Source organism: Grampus griseus, assembly GCF_964374135.1.
Source record: "Grampus griseus genome assembly, chromosome: 3".
Classification (NCBI taxonomy): Eukaryota; Metazoa; Chordata; class Mammalia; order Artiodactyla; family Delphinidae; genus Grampus; species Grampus griseus.
This window is the reverse complement of record NC_139019.1, coordinates 116,438,598-116,458,829: the sequence shown is the minus strand read 5'-3', so window position 1 is coordinate 116,458,829 and position 20,232 is coordinate 116,438,598. Positions and strand designations below refer to the sequence as shown.

Genomic DNA, 20,232 nt, shown 5'->3' with positions numbered 1-20,232 from the left:
ACGGGGAAGCGGGTGCCCATGGGCGCTGGGCCACAACGGCTGGGGCTGCAGGCAGAGCCACACGGACTGTGCTCGGGCCCTGGGCCGGCCTCTCGGCACAGCTAATGCCTCACTGCTATTTGGAAGGACGCATCCTAGTGAAAGTCCCCCGCCACCCTAGGTGACCTCACTCACAGGGCGGTCCCAACACCACGGTCCTGGCTCCAATCCTAGAGACGACCTGATCTATCCCACCTGCACCTTCCAGTTTCCCTGGATGCCTTTCACCCAAAGCAGCCTTCCTTTCCTTGCCCACCAAACTAATTTCCTCATTGTTTACATCAACCTAACTTTAAAAAGCTTATGCGAGATGTGAACGAAAGGCATGCAGTACCGGAGCAGAAAACCCGGGCTGCACCTGGGGGCGAGTGGTCTGGGAGCAGGGTAGGACTTCAAACACCCCTGTTTCCTGGGCCAGCCCGGTCCAGCCAACTGAGCACACTTCCCTGACCAGCTGAGCAAACTGGATCTGCAAAGAGCAGCTGCCCTTTCATACTCCATTACCCCTGAGCGCTGGGCAGGCCAAGGCTTTTGAAAAGGCAAAACAGAGTGTTTTACATGAAGCATTTGACCAAAACAGATTGTGTCTCTACATCCAAGAAGATGGAAAAACCCAAGGCCATCTTTAGGAGCCTTTGGTCTCCCAGTGTCCTCGTGACCAGACTGTCTTCATGTGACGCCAGTTCCCAGACCTAGTGCAGTCACAGGGCAGGGGCACAGGCGCACGGGACTTCATCTAAGCACGGGCCTAGCTAAGCAGATCTATCAAGTTAAAGCCTGAGGTCACAAATACGGGGAATGAGAATCAAAACTGGTGCCAAGAGCCCAGTTCACTCACTAAAGGCCAATCACATCTGCTTTTGTGAAAAGAAAGGAAAAGAGTTGCAACTGAGTGTCCCAGAGAACACACGTCATACTCAGAGAGCCCACCTCTTTACCGCTGTTAACAATGCAAGTTATTATTAATATTATATACATAATATATTATATAAAAATATTATTAATATTTTGAAGTATTTCAAGGGTATTTCCTAAAGGAATGCAAATGAGCATGAAAGTTAAGAATACAATTTGAACCAGATAGACCTGGGTTCAATTCATGGCTTAGTGAGTTACTCTTTGACTTTAGGCCAGTTAATTCACCTCTCTGAACCTGTGTCCTCATCTCTGAAATAGGAAACCACCAAGACCACTGTATGGATTAAAAAAAAATAATGTACACAAAGCACCTGAACAAGCTCTAATTAGAAACAGTAACATTTATTTAGTGCTTGGCACTGAATTATACAAGGCATTTCACAATTGTTGAACGAGTGAGTGGTGAGATGTCAAAAAGAAAGGAAGACAAAGTTAAAAAAACAAAAACAAAAACAAAACTTCTACTCATTCATGGGAGGCCCCATGACACACGGAAGCATGTCAGGCTCTGGGTCAGACACCTGGGGAACCACGGGCAAGACATTACAGCCTCTCTAAGCCTCAGGTTCCATATGTGTAAGATCTGGGATAACACCACTTACCTGGAAGGACTATTGCAAGAATTGAAGCCATGCCCATAAAGCTCTCAGTCCAAAGCTGGGCACCTCACTAGGTGCTCAATAAATGGTAGTCACTGAGGAGCACAGGCTTTGGGGTTAGATTGGTGGGTTTGAATCTCAGCTCTACCACCTCCTAGCTGTGAGACCATGAACAAGTTTCATGCTTTCTCTGCTTGAGTTCCTTCATCTACATGACGGGGATGAGAAAAGATCTACCTCAGAGGGTTGTTCTCAGGACTAAATGGGTTAACACATAAAAATGCCTGACACACCGTAACCACTTGATAATTATTAGCTCTTTTATTTAACTATTATTTATTAACTATTCGACAATTAATATTAAATGTTCAAAAGCTTAGACCACTGGCTTCAAACTCTTCTTGTCCTCCTGGTTTTAATCTAGGAATTGGTATCAAACACCCAGATTCTCCCATCCCACCTGCAGAGAGGCTCAGAAACAAAGCCTGTCTGTCCAGTAAGAGGTCAAGAGGGAATTCTTTATAGCTCCAAGTTCCCGGAGCCTTCTTCCTGGGCAGGTCACCAGAAAAAGTCATGAATTTTTCAGCTGCTAATGAAGCTGATTAGGAAGGCCTCTTTCTCCACTGGGCTCAAAAGCCCAACGTACAGTTTTCATTATGAAGACTCTATCGCAGTGGTCCTCAAAGGCAGGTTCTGGGCCCCTAGGGAACATCTGGTAATGTCTGGACAACATTTTTGGTTGTCATAACTGAGCAGATACCACTGGCATTTAGTGGGAAGAGGCCAGAGACGCTGCGAAGCATTGTACAATGCACAGGACAGTGCCCCACTGCCCCCGCCAAAATTATCCGGCCCAAACGTCAATGTGCTGAGGTTGAGAAATCCTGCCTTATAGGAAATTTGCTTATGACAAAGTAAGTTGGGAGGAAAACAATACACAATGGAATCTACACTACAATGGCAGCCAGGTGCAAATGACACGTGCACGTAAGTAAGACCTGCCTAGGAAATAAGAACACAAAAAAGATTTGAGATGATGGGGTATCTGGACTATGAATGGGAAAACATTTTTTTTTTCTATGAGAGTCATTACTATGTTTAGGGACCAGACCACTCAATGGAGGCAAAAATGACCCAAAGCTGCATCTCTCAGTTCTGATAATTCACACACCTGTGACTGCCAGTATCACAACAGTGCTCCACAGTGAATATTCTGCTCAGAACCCAGACCAAAAAATAACGTGAGGGAGTGAAAAGTAGTGCAAAACAGTCTTTTCTGCAAATTCAAACCCAGAGTTTAACACTTGAAAAAGCTTATTCCAGAAACTCACCCTGTCTTCTCTCCTGCATATCTTTATTTTTTTAAACTTTTTATTTATACTGGAGTATAGTTAACAATGTTGTGTTAGTTTCAGGTGTACAACACAGTGATTCAGTTATACACATACATGTATCTATTCTTTTTCAAATTCTTTTCTCAACCAGGTTGTTATAAAATATTGAGCAGAGTTCCCTGTGCTATCTTTAAACTTCTCATCTTCAATCACTCAACAAGTAGTTACTGGGGAATCAAGTGGTCAGTCAAATTAGACAAGGTCTCTACTATCAGGATGCTTTCAGACAGTGGTGGAGACCGTAATTCTCTAACTAGAGCCAAGGCTGTAAAATTACAAACCCAAGAGTCCTATGAAGGACAGAAGCTGACCCAGACCGGGGTGGGGGTAAGGTATCACTCAGCATCACTGAAATGACACAGGAGTGAAATGGGAAGGATTAATAGGTTATTTGTACTGAGTCAAGAGAGGTGTGAATTTTCCAAGCAATACAGAGGAAATACCATTTGCAAAAGCCATATGGGAGGAGAGGCCCAGAGAGGCTAAGAAACTGAAACAGAATCTGCTGGCAAGGCTAGACCCTGAAGGACCTCTCAAGACCTTTTGGAATGTTGGTCTTTATTCTAAGAATAATAGAAAACCATTAAGGAGGGCAAAAGAAATGTTTGAGCCCTTAACTTGTATAGGTTCTACTCTGGCACGCCCAAGTATTAGGTGAGGAACTGCTTCCACAAAAACCTTTTTATCCTCAGGTAAATCAAAACCTCTGGCCTATCACAAAGAAACCCAGGCTGGTAGCAAAGCCTCCACTAAATGGAAGCCAGTAGACCATGACAAAAAGTAAGAAGGAGCAGTTTCCCCTCCAAAGCAAGAATCAGCAAGCTCTAAGCCTGATGGGCCATGAAGGTCCCTGCCCTCCCTGAGATAGGGAAAGGGGTCCCTGCAGTGCTGAGAGAAACAGCTGGGGTCAGAGCCCTTATCAAGAGCCACGCATCCCAGGAGGACCCCATAAGCAGCCCGCCTTCTCCTAGTTGAGGGGCCAAGTTCAGGCTGGATCAGACCACAGGCAACCGTCCCATTTGCCCCCAGTTTCTGCACCTTCATCTAGATAGGCCCTGAGATTTCATGCTTTCTGTAGATCTTTCTGGAAGCACTACTACCTACCAGCTACTGTGCTAGGTCTGGGAACCATATTGTCTCCCTCTCATATCCCTTCCTTACTCATCTTCCTCTTCTTCCTCCTTTTCTAGAGACCTCCCTCCTGTGGCCACTGGGTCTGTCTCTCTTCTCATAGCAAAGAGTCTATGTGACCAGACCTACTTGCTGAGTCAGAAACCACAAGTTTCCCGATTCTGACAGGGCTGGCTGAAGTTTTAAAGATGTTGGCCCAAGCCCATGTGAGACATAAGGGCACTTTTCCAAGGAATTCCATGAAAATGCCCTTTGGGCACTAGAAGATTCAACTGAACGTCCCAGAACGTGTGCTAAGAGATGCAAGAGGAAGGACGAAGGTTAAATGAATTAACTGAACAAAGATCAAGTGAGGGTAAGATATAAAGAAGTATTTCACAAGACAGTCAACCCTTGCCATTGAAGAAGGCAGAGATCAGGATAAACCAGGTGACCAAGAAGGAAGCAGCACAAGGTAGGCCAAGCGTGGACCTTGGCCAGACTGGAAGGCAGCAACGGGGCAGAGCCCTCGGGCGCTGGCACCTATCCCGGTGGTGGAGCCTCAGGGGCACCGTCATGGAGACCAGGCTCTCAGGTCACACACGGTGTTAGAATGTTTGCTCGCCACTTACTAGCTCTGACCTTGGGCAAACTCTTCTTTAGTAAGACCCACCTCATAGAGCTGTCACGCTAATTAAATGGATATACAGTGTTCAGCACCAGGCGTGACACAGCAAAAACTCAGTTAGTAGCAGCTCCTTGGAGCCACTCCCAGGATTCTGTACAGAGGAGACGAGGAGGAACAGGGACCCAAGGTAAAGCTGGAAGTAGAATGCTGCAAAGACATCTGTGCAGGCAGAGGACATTGGAGGAGGGGACGCTCAGCCAGTCAGCACATACTTGGAATCGAGTAGTGAACACGACATACAAAAGTCCCTGCCTTCAAGGAGCTTACATTCCAGCAGGAGGAGAAAGGCAGCCAAGGGACATGTGAACAATGTGTTGGCAAGAGAAAAGAGGTGGACATAGTGGGGAGAGTGTGCCAGGCTGTGGTACTTGGTTAAATGGGGCAGAGGGAGAGGGGAGGTGGCTGGAAGGCCTCTCTGACTAGGTGACAGCTGAGCAAGAACCACGAGAGGACATAAGCCCAGTCGACTTCGGAGGAGAGGGAAAGGGAATGGCAAATACCAAGGCCGGGGTGGGAATGGGGCAGCCTGTGAAGGTGGAGCAGTGCATGGGGGCAGCCCGCTCATGGAGGGCCTGGCTGGTCACCCTAAGGACTGGCTTTTACTCTGAGTGATAAGGGAAGCTTCTAGAGGGTCTGGGGAGAAAACAGACAGCAGGGGGCAAGAGCAGGAGGAGGGAGACCAGTTATAAGGCTACAAACTGCAGATGACATGACTTTGGAGTTGTCCGTCCTACGGTTGTCTCAGACGGGTGGGGATTCTCAGGGTAGATCAGGAATGACCCTCAGCAACTGGCTTCCCCACCTTTCCCCTGAGGGCCTCCGGTCTTCACCACCCCCATCCAACCACAAACAAAAATTCAGAAAAGTGGTGTGGACCAAGGGAGGGTGCTAAGTCCCTGTTGCCCATACACTCTACGTGGTATATGACTTTGTTTACGGCTTCGCCACAGTCCTATAATACCAATTTTACAGATAAGGAAACAGAAACTCAGGGAACTGGAGAAACTCCACCTAGATTCCTAAGCCAATGCGGCTTTAGGTGGCACCAGGCAGTGTCCTTGCTGAGACATTCTGTCATCTGATGCCTGGCAGAGAAAGAAGGTACTGAGCTGGACTTTATCTATGCTGAAAAGTCTTCTCGGGGCAATGACGATGCCTGATCGGAGTTTCTGATGAAAAAAAAGCATAAAAGGCTCAAACAAGCCAAGCTGTAATTCCAGACCTCAAGCCAGTTAGCCAGAGATGCCAGACGGTTAAACTCCTTTCTCGTTTATCCCTGCGCTGAGTGATGAGAGCAGCGTCAGACACCAAAGGGAGTGTGCAGGGGCACCATGCCATGTTACCAGCCGGCACTCTGACTGTGGACTGAGGAAAGGCCGCTCACAGCATCTTGCTGGTTGGCCAGTGACCCGGCAGGGCTCTCCTGGAACAGGTGCTCCCCCCTTTTGCTTCTTCAAATTACAAAGAGCAAGAAAAGGGGCACTTTTTTACAGGCTGAGAAATCCGGTTCAAAGGCCAATCAGGCTTCTGAACTCCATGGGGGCATCCCAAGGACTCTGCTGGAGCAGAATTCATTTTATTTTACGTCGATACATTGTCAGATATCGGTCCTAACCCAGAAGAATAAAACCGCAGTATCTGGACTCACAAGAGTTAAATAGCAAGGGAAGGGGCTCAAAGGGAAAGGGGACCAGACATGGAGCATGAATTCACAACCACCTTTCGAACTGGTGATATTTCCATCCATCCAGCAAATATTTACTGAGCATATACCACGTGTCAGCACTGTTCTAGGTTCTGTGGAAGCAGAGATGAAGGAGAGAAAAAATCACCTTCAGGAAGCTTACAAGGGGAGGCAGGCACACTCAAAGATCGGGGAGGTTAAACAATCTGCCCAGGTCCTCGTGTTAATAAGGGGATTTGAACGCAGCTTTTATCACACTCCACTTCACCTGTCTACTAGGAAAGTGGTACCCTGTTATAACTACCAGGTTTTTGTGTTTGTTTCGGTGGCTGGGGGCAAGGCGGAGGGAGGAGGCAGAGGGAAGGTGTCTGGGAATTGCTGTGGAATCAGTGCTGGATCGCAGTAGCAGGCCTTAAAGAAGAAATGCATTTAGCTTGGAATCAGGACTTACATCCTTGTCAAAACTCATGGACCCTGGGCAAGTCACTAAACCTCACTGTACTTCAGTTTTAGTATCTCTAAAAAGAGGGATTCGGCCTAGCAAGGAATGGTAAAACGGCCTCATTTTACCTAACAATTCAAGCCTCACTCCTAGCGGCTGCCTAGGATCCTTCGGTAAGGAGGATTCTGAAGCCAAATTTGGGGCTGAGCAGCTAGAGCCAGAATTGATGAGTGATGTCTGCCATGAGCTCGGCAGGGTGATCAGCTGAGAACTCTATAACATTCCCAATGATTTGAGGTATCTGAGTGGGAGCCATTTCAATTTTGGTGAGAGAATATCTTTCTTTCTTTTTTCTTTTAAACATCTTTATTGGAGTATAATTGTTTTACAATAGTGTGTTAGTCTCGGCTTTATAACAAAGTGAATCAGCCATACATATACACATATCCCCATATCCCCTCCCTCTTGCGTCTCCCTCCCTCCCACCCTCCCTATCCCACCCCTCTAGGTGGTCACAAAGCACTGAGCTGATCTCCCTGTGCTGTGCGGCTGCTTCCCACTAGCTATCTATTTTACATTTGGTAGTGTATATAAGTCCATACCACTTGGTGAGAGAATTTAAAAACCTCGGACTTCATGACTTTCTAACCAATTCACAGAACTTTCCTTTGAAAGACAGATGGCCTATCTTCTGACCTAAGACTGGAGATATTGTTGTGTTTAATTTTCACTTTGAACAGTTTTGTTACTATGGCATATTCATAAGAACCTAGAGTTTTGTTATTTAGAATGCTTCACTGAACATGAGTTCACCCATCACCACTGGGACTTGGGAGTAGAGTTTCTGAAGATTTCCCCACCCATGTGCCATTTTGCACTGTGGCTTTGTCACCCACCCATCAAGAGTAAAGTCCATTTCCCCTCCCCTTGAATCTCTGCTAGCTAGACCTGTGGCTGCTTTGACAGAGAGTGTGGTGGAAGTGATGTGCTGAGACTTCTGAGCCTGGGCAGTAAAAAAGCCAGGGAGATCATTACCTTGTAGTTGCAGAAGATTTGGGGAAATCTGGATGAAAGGTATACAGAATTGTTTGTACTATTTCTGCAAAGCTTTTGTAAGTCTGGAATATTTTCAAAATTAGAAGTAAAATGAAAAGTTTTTCGTTCGTTTGTTTTTTAAAGGAAAGCCTGGCAGCTGCCACTTTTGCACTCTAACGCCTAAGGAGCCCAGACCTCCTGAGGCTGTCACACTGTGAGGCCCAAGTCAGCCACACTGAGAGGCCACGTGGAAGGAGGGAGAGGGGGAAAAGGGATACTGGATGGGGGATTTTTTTTTTTTTTTTTTTGCACTCAAAAGAACAATTCCTTGTTATGATGAACCAGAAGTACAAGATTTCACTGAAACTGAAAACAGGTGACAGAATACGACTGAACTTAAATTAACTTCACAGGAAACAAGAGGGTCAAACCAAGCCAGTAAGAGTGGAAAAGCCCAAGCCTGGACGGGACATGCATAAACATAGTAGCTTCTCAGCACGGGCATCACGTGACCCCTCCCAGCAGTGAGACAGCCAGCAGTCATGCTCCCATCCTTCTCTCTCTTCCAAAGCATCTGCCAAACCAAACAGCTTCTTCCTCTGTATTATTGGTGTAAGCCAACCCAATAGTGCCCCTTTAGACAACTATAAATATGAAAGCCAAGAAAGAAAGTTTGTAAATCCCATTCAAGGGTAGAAAGTACACATATTCAACCCAGCACACTGGTTATCTCCTATGTTCCAGGTCCAGGGAGCAGAGAGAAATCTTTCCTGCCAAGTCCTGCCCACATTATAGAATCTCTAACGCCAAGATTTGGGGTGATTTACTACATAGCAATAGATAACCAAAACATATGTCAAGCTTCCACCTGTGGCAAAAAGCCTTAAGTTCTGGTTTGGCAAGACCTGGCTATCCAAATGGGTCTTTGAACCCAATCCTTGGGCTGACACATGCTCCTTGCCTAAGTGCTTTTGTATCCTGAGTTGCTTTTTATACAGCATCCCTACTCTTATTTCAGTAAGAAATCTCCCTGCATATCTAAGAATATTAGAAGATTCCCCCCCTTTTTTGTAGTAGGGTTTTTGCTCCTTGTGTTGCCTCTGTTCCCTCAGTGTCCCTTTTTCCTGTCTGTTTTGGTCACCATCTATCATCTGGGGCCTTTACTCAGGTCTCCGATGATCCTCTGTTGTTGGTTAATATTTAAGGCTGAGATTCTGTCACTTGCAATCTTAAGAGTCTTGACCAACACAAATGGTGGAAGCCTAAACTAAAATAGTATGAGCAAGGTTGACTGGAGTCAGACATTAAAGAGGTAAATTAGAGAGAACGTGAAAACTAACTGAATTTGGAGAGAGGAGATGCTTTGAAAGAAGTCTGTATGGGGTGCAGCTGAAGCACTTAGGAGTGGTCAATTCTATGGGAGGTGTGGGATACAGGAGGGAAAGCTTCACAGAAGTGCTGATATCCTGTTTGATCTCTCCGTACAGTTGGGCAGAATGGGAATGAGGAGTAGGGAGTGAAGGGAGCAGCATGGCTGGTTAGAGGCCATCCTCGATGGTGACATCCTTAACTCCAAGCCGAGGGAGTTACTGGATGAGACATCTGGTGGTCTTAGAAGGGGATGGGTATAATTTGCATATGGGAGAGAGGTGAATTGTTAAAAGGAAAGATTGGAGCGTGGTGGACTGTCTGCCAAGATGGCCACCAATGATTCCTCTCACTCTGTATTCACATGCTGTTCCTCCTAGTGAGATGGAATCTATTTTACACCAATGTTTATAACAGCCATTATTTATTATTCAAAATAGCTCAAAAGCAGATACCCAAATGTCCATCAACTAATGAACAGATGAATAAAATATGAACAGATGAATAAAATATGGTATATCCATACAATAAAATATTATTTGGCAAATGAATGGAGCACTGATAGTTGCTACAACGTGGCTGGACCTTGAAAACATTACACTAAGTGAAAGAAGCCAGTCATAAGAGAGCGCATATTACGTGATTCCATTTATAAGAAAAGTTCAACACAGGCAAATCAATAGAGACAAAAAGTAGATTCGTGTAGGAGGAGAGTTAAGGAAATCGGGAGTGATTGCCAAAGGGTTTCTTTTCGGGGTGATGAAAATCTTCTGGAATTAGACAGTGCTGATGGTCACACAACTCTGTGAATACACCAAAAACCACTGGATTGGACACTTTAAATGGGAGAATTGTATCGTATGTGAATTCTATCTCAATAAAGCTGTTGCCAAAAACGCAGGAGTGGGGGGAGATGGCATCTATTTCCCCTCCTGCTGAATCTGGCCAGCCTTTGAGCAACAGAATACAGGGTACGTGAGGCGGTGCCAGCTCTGGGCCTAGCCGTTAAAAGCCTGGCAGCTGCTACTTTCACACTCTTGGAAGCTAGTTGCCGTGGAAAGGGAGATGTGTAGAGAGAGGCCTCATGGAGCTATACCCAGGCCTTCGTCACGTGAGCGAGGCAGTCTTGGACATTTCAGCTCCAGCCAAGCTGACAGCTGCATTAAGTCATGCAAGTGACCCCAGGAGAGATCCCCTAAAGCCAACTCACAGAATCATGAGAAATAATAAATCACTGTTGTTTTAAGCCACTGAGTTTCAGGGTGGTATGTTATACAATAAATAACTGAATCACAACCTCTCTGAGCCTCAGATTCCACCTCTATAACATGGGACTAACGCTTCAGGGTCATTATGAAGATTATGCCAGTGAAGCTAATGCCAGTGCAAGAAATACTAGTTGGTATAGTTGTTATTATTATTAAAAATCTCCCCAGGAGATCCTTGACGTATTGCAGGTGTGCTCCCTGGGAAGCCTCATTCCCACAAGCACCTGCTGCTTCCAATCACATGGTTTCCAAAAAGCTGGTTTCCTGAGAAAAACAAAGGCTTAAAAAAAAAAATACTGGGGCTTCCCTGGTGGGGAGAGTCCGCCTGCCAATGCAGGGGACACGGGTTTGAGCCCTAGTCCGGGAGGATCCCATGGGCCACGAAGCAACTAAGCCCGTGCGCCACAGCTGCTGAGCCTGCGCTCTGCAGCCCGCGAGCAACAAGTGCTGAGCCCGCATGCCACAACTACTGAGGCCCGTGCTCCTGGAGCCTGTGCTCCGCAGTGGGAGAAGCCACTGCAATGAGAAACTTGCGCATCACAATGAAGAGTAGCCCCTGCTTGCCACAACTAGAGAAAGCCCGTGCACAGCAACGAAGACCCAATGCAGCCAAAAATAAATTAATTAAAAAAATACAATATCTGAAAAAATGAAATTTGAACTAAAAAATAGACTACCAAAGAAGGTTCTGCTTAGATTAGCCATCTGCCCACCGACCTGTCCATTCAACACTTTATTAAACTCTTACTAATTACCAGACACCAATTAAGAGTAGCTAAGACCCTAAAACAAATAATTTCCACCTAGGTAGCTGTTAACAGAAGGGACTACACACATGAACTTCAGCTGAGAGATGGCATATGCAGTAGTAGATACATCTAAAATCATCCTGCTAGAGAAAAAAACCCTTAAATTTCTGCAGAGAGCTCAAAGACACATGCTTAGAATGCAGGCCCCAAGAATGATTCCGATTGGGGATCCCAGGAGCAATATAAAGAGAAAGAAATGAAAGGGGTCCCTAAAAAGCACATCCTTTAGTGAGAGGGGGGTCAGAGGGTCCCATTCACAGAACCTGGACCCCAGGTTGAGAGAAGAACTTGACCACCTGGCATCCCCTGCCATACCTGGTATAGAACAGGTCTGGGCAATTAACAATGCACAGGCTGATGACAGAGAGAGAAATCCTGTAGAAAAGGATGTTAAACAGCTTTCAACTGCATTTATGAAATCATTGATAAATTGATAACACTGAAATAAAAAAGCCTTTTAATCCTAAGAAGAATTAAGATATTTTTTTTTCCCCTCAAAAACGCTGATGTAATACTTAAATTACACCAAAGGTAAGAAAGAGGGCCAAACCTGTATTTTCTGCATGAGGGGACAAGGTCCACTGAGCCCAGGAAGCACTTATTCTAGACAAGCTCTATAATGTTCCAAATCCACTGAATGGTAGTTACAGCCAGTATAAACAATACAGGCCCAGAAGTGGCCTACAAACCATACAGCAGGAGGGCTATGGGTGAAAGACACAACCTAGGGAGGCACTGGCCTGAATCTATTGTATAATACAAATGCTGGGCTGACTTTTTTTTCATTGCCATATAACATATACTAAAGTGCACAAATATTAAGTGTGTGGCTTGAAAATGTTTATACCCAGATTAAGATAAAAGAATACTCCTAGGGCTTCCCTGGTGGCACAGTGGTTAAGAATCCGCCTGCCAATGTAGGGGACATGGGTTCGAGCCCTGGTCTGGGAAGATCCCTCATGCTGCAGAGCAACTAAGACCATGCACCACAACTACTGAGCCTGCGCTCTGGAGCCCGCGAGCCACAACTACTGAAGCCCGCGCGTCTAGAGACTGTGCTCCGCAAGAAGAGAAGCCACCGCAGTGAGAAGCCCACACACTGCAACGAAGAGTAGCCACCGCTCACCACAAATAGAGAAAGGCTGCACACAGTAATGAAGACCCAACGCAGCCAAAAACAAAAAACCAAAAAAACTCCTAATACTCCAGAAGTTTCCCTGTGTCCTTCCTAGTCAATAACAAACCCTATCCTAGTCTCCGACACCACAGCCAGGAGTAACCACTATTTTGATCTCCATCACCATAGATTAGTTTGGCTTAATCTTGAAATGCACATAAACGGAATCATATATTATGTGGTCTTTTCAGTCGGCCTTCTTTCATTCATCACAGGGTTACCTTGTTTTGAAGCAGAAACCCCAGAAACTGAGATTTATTTTCAGGAAATCCCCCTCTCATGTCATAGACCTGGATGCCAACTGCTCTGATTTATACTGGTTGCACTTCCTGCAGTCCTCCAAGCACATGTTATAACAATTTATAACAAAACAGAACCTTGGATTGTAAAAGTTTTCCTTCAAGAGAAACTAAATCTTTTAAAGCTATTCAAATCTATTCAATCTCAATACAGTCCCTGACTTGACTCCATAAAAGTAAAATCTTTCCCATAATTTCCCACAATTCCTCTTAAACCTATTTTTCTTCCTTGGCATCCACCCATTTTAAAGAACCCTCAAATTCTGAAATAAAATGAATTGTCAGTTCTGTTACTACTTTTGATTAGTAAGGGGTTAAACTATAGGAAAATCTCTGAGGCAGCTTAAGGCCCTAAATTCAGACAAATGTGTCAGGTCAGAAAAGACAGGAAAGGGACAACAGTACAGCAATAACATACAGGTACATATTCCACAGTCAAACTTTCAGGATTTAAATCTGGGGTCTGGCGATTTCTAGTTGGGTGGCGTTGGGCAAGTCGTTACTCCACTATGTGTTTCAATTACTTCACTGTAAAATGGGAATAACTTCATAAGACTGTTGCAAGGATTAAATGTGAATGTATATAAAGCTCTTAGGAGAGCACCTGGCACATAATAAGCACTCGGTAAGAATGAGCTATATTCAAAAGCTGAAAGCTCTAAGACAGCAACTATTCTGCAAACCAAAAGGTTATAAAACAGTCATAACGGTCACCAAGACATGTAGCACAGTGCTTCTCAAGATGTTTCCTTCCTAACCCTTCACAGACTGCTACTTTTTTGTAAAACGCAAGATTCCATGCTCGAATGTCACAGCAATGTCAAATTGCTCTCAAAGTTTTAAAATTTTTACTCTCACTTTCTGTATTTATCTCATTGCAGCCTGATAGCCGCTCAGGGACTGGCACTTGTCTGCACAGTAAACTTTGAGTAGCACTGTTCCAGCATACAAGAAGGACTCAGAAGCCTACTGACAACTCAGCTAGCAGGTTAAATAGAATTATGAAAACATATTAGTAAAGAAAACCCACCCCAATAGCAGGGGCAAGAGGATGACTTGAGGGTCAACAAGTTGAGACATAAAACAACCCCAACAGGCTAAACCTGTAAAGCAAAACTGGCTGCCAGAGCAAGAATCCAACCGGTACTTTGCCCCCTCTCACTGCTCGAGGAGATGCCTTCAGAAAACATGTCGGCCAGGAAGTCATCAGCCCCACAGGGGACAAGAGAAAGGAGGCAGAATTGATTCAGCCCTCCCAAGAAAGAAGTCCTTCTCAGGAGTTAGAAGCCACCCTAAGCAGTCACCAAGCTTTGGAAATGTCACATGGCAAACAAAGGCCAGAGTTTCTTCCCTGCCAAAGAAAACATGCAAACATTTCCATTGGTGACACGGGACTGCACACATGCACACCTACGTAATACACATACAGTCGCCCCTCGGTATCCACGGAGGATTGGTTTCAGGACCCACATGATACCAAAATCTGCGGTGGTGCAAGTCCCTTATATATAAATACCTTATATGAAAGGTATTTGCATATAACCTACGCACATCCTCCTATATACTTTAAATCATTTCTAGATTATTTATAATACGTAACACAATGTAAATGTCATTTAAATAGTTGTAAATACAACGTGAATGTTATGTAAGTAGTTTCTGGAGCACAGTAAATTCAAGTTTTGCTTTTTAGAACTTTCTGGAATTTTTCCCCAAATATTTTCAATCTGGTGGTTGGTTGAATCTGTGGGTGCAGAACCTGCAGATATGGAGGACCAACTGTATACATGCCCCATTCACATCACAGTACCTGTGCTTTTAGGAGGCTCCTGAGGTCCGCCCGGCCAGCCGTACTGTGGGTATCCTTGGTAGGGGTACCCCTGAGGAGGTGGGTAGGGTCCCCCCATAGGTCCTGGAGGGTAGCCCTCAGGCCCCATCGGTTGCTGTGGATAAGGTGGGTACGGAGCCGTCGGACCGGGCCCTGGATACGGTGGAGGGTTCCCTTGGTTCATCAGGGACCTGCTGAGTACACCTAAGAGACAGACAATGAAAGTTATTTGCATTTAATCTGGGGAAATCGTTAGGATAAAAACTGTAATCATGAGATCATTTACAAATTGCCTTAAAGATATCTTAAACCTCTTGCACATCTTCAGCTCTGCCCATTTTGTTTCCTTCTCACCATCACAATTGGCAAATATCTTATGTATCTGTTTATCTTTTGTCTGCCCCCCCCACGAGACTACAGGCTGTGACAGCAGGAATCACATCAGTTTGGGGTCATCACCATGACCCTGGAGCTTAGCATAGTGACCGGCACAAGGCAGGCCCCAGTAAATGTGCTGAATGAAGAACCGATTATTATTTTGTTTTTTAATTCTCTAAAATATCCATAAATGTGATTGGATAGCTCTAAGAAGAAGGCAGGAAGTCTAACAGCATTAATTATGAATCAGATCAGCAGAGGCTGACCTGGTGACAGAAATCCTCCAACAAACAGGGCTGGGCCACAATGGGGTTTTCTAACAAGCAGCAACACTGGCAGTGAGTGACCAGTGAGTGTAAAGGTTGCCCCCACCCTGGGCACTGGGTGATCTGCTTGCTCTCCTGAGACCCACAGCTCTGAGCAGTTGAGCAGTATGCTCGGTTGTCACTACACAAAGGGCAGAGCTGTCCACAGAGCATGCCAAGCATCTCCTCTGACCATCCAGGCTCCCAGGACTCTGGAGCACTCCCCAGGAGCCCCCACTTTGTTTTACAGGTTCCTGCTCTCGGTGGTTTGCTTCTGTGAGGGAGGCCATTTCTTCCCAGTCCCCAAAGCCTTTTATCCATTCTCTTGATTGGGCCTGAAGTCTGGAGGGGGCCAGCATCTCCTTTCTATCATCTCTGCGGCCCCCGAAGTGCCTGACACAATGACTTCCTGATTAAAAGCATTACTGGGGAATGCAAAGTACATATATTCTGGATGAACATGATTGCTATCATCTTGCTGCCTTGTACTCACCCCTCTCCTGTACTGATATTTAACGTTTTACCTATCTGAGTAAGTTAATAGAGGGAAGAGTCTCATACTCAAAATTTAATAATTTCACCATTAGTTCTTTTTCATAATATGCAATCAATAAATTCATAAATGACTCTATAAGAAGAACAGAGTAGCCATAAAGTAAGGTTCCCTAGAAAATCTGCATTAAAACAGTGGACTTTGCTGGCTGCCCACGCAACAACCACATCCCCCTTCATAATAAGTCAGATTTCCAGTTAAGTATCCATTCTTTCTTCCTGTAGTTTATGTGCTTTGGGGGAAGCTCATTCCTTACCAGTTCCAGGGTGAGCCCAATCTAACCTAAGCCAATCCAGGTCACCCTTTCCTCTTTTCCATCAAGACTGATTCAAGGACTCCAGGACTAAGCCAATCACAAATGGCATCCTTTGGGCACTCGGATTAGTTCGAAAGTGGTTTGATCAGTTAAAATCTTGGGGCTTGGGCTTCCCTGGTGGCGCAGTGGTTAAGAATCCGCCTGCCAATGCAGGGGACAAGGGCTCAAGCCCTGGTCCGGGAAGTTCCCACATGCCACGGAGCAATGAAGCCCACGAGCCACAACTACGGAAGCCTGCATGACTAGAGCCCATCCTCCGCAACAAGAGAAGCCAACGCAATGAGAAGCCCACGCACCGCAACAAAGAGTAGCCCCCCGCTCGCCGCAACTAGAGAAAGCACGCACGCAGCAAGGAAGAGCCAACGCAGCCAAAAATAAATAAATAAAATAAATTTAACAACAACAACAACAAAAATCTTGGGCCTCTCCTAACACACTCCCAACCTTCCCTTCCCCTTAACACAGTCAAATACATGGTCTAGCAAGGACATGGCCTACAAAATTGCTGACAGCCAATCTGCAGCCGTGAGGGAGCCACCAGCCTTAAGATGAAGTAGATACTTCAGAAAGGTAGAGCAGAAAGAAGGAAAGAAATGGGATTCCAGGCACTTCCCTGGTGGTCCAGTGGTTAAGACTCTGCACTCCCAATGCAGGGGGCCTGGGTTCGATCCCTAGTCAGGGAACTAGATCCCACATGCCACAACTAAAACAACAACAAAAAAGATCCCACAGGCTGCAATGAAGGTCCCGCATGTGGCAACAAAGATTCCGTGTGCAGCAACTAAGACCCAACGCAGCCACATACACACATACATAAATACATAACTAAATAATTTTTAAAAAAATAAAGAAATGGGATTCCAGATGACTTTATAATAGCTCATAAATCAGATTAAAACCCAACCTAGGGCTTCCCTGGTGGCGCAGTGGTTGAGAGTTCGCCTGCCGATGCAGGGGACACGGGTTTGTGCCCGGGTCCTGGAAGATCCCACATGCCGCGGAGCAGCTAGGCCCATGAGCCATGGCCGCTGAGCCTGCGCTCCACAACGGGAGAGGCCACAACAGTGAGAGGCCCCTGTACCGCAAAAAAAAAAAACAGAAAAACAAAAAAAAAAACACCAACCTAACCTAAGCTACCTCTGTAGAATTTCCACTACTAGGAACCAATAGTAAGGTAAGCTAATGAACCCCTCTGATTGATGTTCAAGCAAGCAGACATTTATGCAGTGCTGACTGTGCCTGGCACTGTGCTAAGTAGTGGGGTATAGAAATGGATATGCTTCAAATCCTTCCCCTGGACAACAGGTTAAAAAGACAAACATAAGGATGGTAGTTTTTAGAAAAGGTGGTAAATAGACTGCTGGGTAGCAGTAGGGGCTTAAACTCAGTTGAGAGGAGGTGGGAGTGAGGAGAGTGTCACTTGAAGGAGGGGATAATAAACTGAAACTTTGTAAGATGAAATTGGAATGGCTAGAAGATCTCTCTTTTGACCTCATCTGCATTCTGTCTCTCATTCTTCTTTCTTCAGGGGCCTGGGAGGGATTCAGAAAAGAACTAGGGTTCTTTCCCTTCTTTGCTCTCTGGTCTATGCCAACGTGGCATCACACTCTGACCTGGAAATGGCCTTTCCCTTTACCCTAAACCAAAGGCTCACGGTGACAAACACTGCAATCATCACGTGAACCTGGGCACCTAACTGCTGACTACTTCTGCATTCCCTCTCTCCTGCCTGGAAGGCTGTGGTAAACCTAGTGAGCCCTGGTTAACACAGAAATCAGTCTCATTAACCCCCCTACAGCTATTCCATTAGTTATTTTTTAAGTCACAGAAGTAGAACACAGCCATCATAACTACTCTTTCCTGAAGTTCAGTGTGTGTGTGTGTGTGTGTGTGTGTGCGTGTCCTCTGTACTGACCTAATTCCATCAAAACTGTAGTTTAACTTCATTAATCCAACAAGACCCTGTAATAATGATCATTCTCCCTCTAGCAAAGTCTACACCTATATTTCTCTGAAGACACTGCCCTTCTAAGAACAATGAGCAGTGAGAAGGCACAGAGAACAAAGCGTTTAGAACCATCACAACCTCACACCTCAATGTTTCATGACTTTTCTTGATCGATCTATGTGTATCTATTCCTCATTATTCCTGGTACCCTCAAAACTCTCCCAAATGTATGTCCTCCCCTTTCTCCCTCAATCATGTTTCCCCCTCATTTTTAGTATGTAACTTTCTCCCTCTGCCTGAGAAATTGCTTAATGTCTGGGGTCAGGGGAACCCCATGTACTACTCAGATGCACTTATAAAGGCATAACAGATGCTCTACTGTCATGACCAACCCCCACCCCACACTCTGTCCTGTGTTCCCAGCACACAGTCACCTTAGAGGAATAAAATCTGGAACTATTTTCAGTTTCCTCTAAGCAGGAAAAACATCCCAGTAAGAGAACAGCAAAAGTCATAGAAATAGCATCTGTGTCAAGATCAAAGATTCCAGAGCTGGCATCTTAAAAGCAGGAGTTCACCCAGTGGGAATCCATTGTTCCCATGCTTGTACAGAAGCGAACCCAAGTAAAGAAAGATTCCCTCACATTGACACAGTCTAGTACAAACCACTTAACATAAGCAAAATATAAATGAGCTTTAAATTTAAGGTATGATACAAAACTTTAAAACATGAATGTTTTCCCTTATAAATTTGGTCAGGTGAAATGTAAGCTCTACTATAATAGAGTGTGTTACACTGAGGATCAAATGTAAACAGTGGAAATTGTAGCATTAAAGACAAATCATAGCTCCAAAAGAGACAGCTCAAATCAAGCAGCAGCCAAGATCCATTAAAACTGCATTGAATCTGGGCTTCCCTGGTGGCGCAGTGGTTGACAATCCGCCCGCCAGTGCAGGGGACACAGGTTCGATCCTTGGTCCGGGAAGATCCTGCATGCCGTAGAGCAGCTGGGTCCGTGCACCACAACTACTGAGCCTGCGCTCTAGAGCCCACGAGCCACAACTCCTGAGCCCACATGCCACAACTACTGAAGCCTGTGTACCTGGAGTCCGTGCTCTGCAACAAGAGAAGCCACCACAATGAGAAGCGCACAAATCGCAACAAAGAGTAGCCCCCACTCACCGCAACCAGAGAAAAGCCCGCACGCAGTGACGAAGACACAACACAGCCAGAAACAATAAATAAATAATAATAAAATAAATAAATTTTTTAAAAAACCACTGCATTGAATCTATTTGCAAAAGAATTCAGATTAATGATAGTAAAGATGATCCAAGATCTCAGGAAAAGAATGGAGGCATAGACCGAGAAGACAAGAAATGTTTAACGAAGAGCTAGAAGATCTAAAGAACAAACAAATGGAGATGAACAATACAGTAACTGAAGTGAAAAATACACTAGAAGAAATCAATAGCAGAATAAATGAGGCAGAAGAACTGGTGAGCTGGAAGACAGAATGGTGGAAATTAATGCCATGGAATAGAATAAAGAAAAAAGAATGAAAAGAAATGAAGACAGTCTCAGAGATCTCTGGGACAACATGAAACACACTAACATTTGCATTATAGGGGTCCCAGAAGGAGAAGAGAGAAAGGACCTGAGAAAATATTTGAAGAGATAATAGCTGAAAACTTCCCTAGCATGGGAAAGGAAACAGTCACCCAAGTCCAGGAAGCACAGAGAGTCCCATACAGGATAAACCCAAGGAGGAACACGCTGAGACACATAGTCAAATTGACAAAAAATTAAAGACAAAGAGAAAATATTAAAAGCAACAAGGGAAGGGACTTCCCTGGTGGCACAGCGGTTAAGAATCCGCCTTCCAGTGCAGGGGATGTGGGTTCAATCCCTGGTCAGGGAACTAGATCCCACATGCATGCCACCACTAAGGAGCCCACTGGCAGCAACTAAGGAGCCAGTGAGCCGCAACTAAGGAGCCCACCCGCTGCAACTAAGACCCAGCACAACCAAAATAAATAAATAAAATAAAAATTTTTAAAAAGCAACGAGGGA

The 20,232-nt window shown here is 45.1% G+C and overlaps 1 protein-coding gene across 3 annotated transcripts in view; it reads right to left on the bottom strand.

Moving 5' to 3' along the window:
* The window catches only part of CYSTM1 (cysteine rich transmembrane module containing 1), a 66,362-nt gene that overhangs the window by 27,201 nt on the left and 18,929 nt on the right, over window positions 1-20,232 (bottom strand). For all 3 annotated transcript variants that reach the window (XM_082651479.1, XM_082651480.1, XM_082651481.1), the window contains exon 2: window positions 14,641-14,862. In XM_082651479.1, the coding sequence (XP_082507605.1) occupies window positions 14,641-14,842 (202 nt within the window). In that variant the 5' untranslated portion in view covers window positions 14,843-14,862. The remainder of the gene's footprint in view (window positions 1-14,640; window positions 14,863-20,232) is intronic.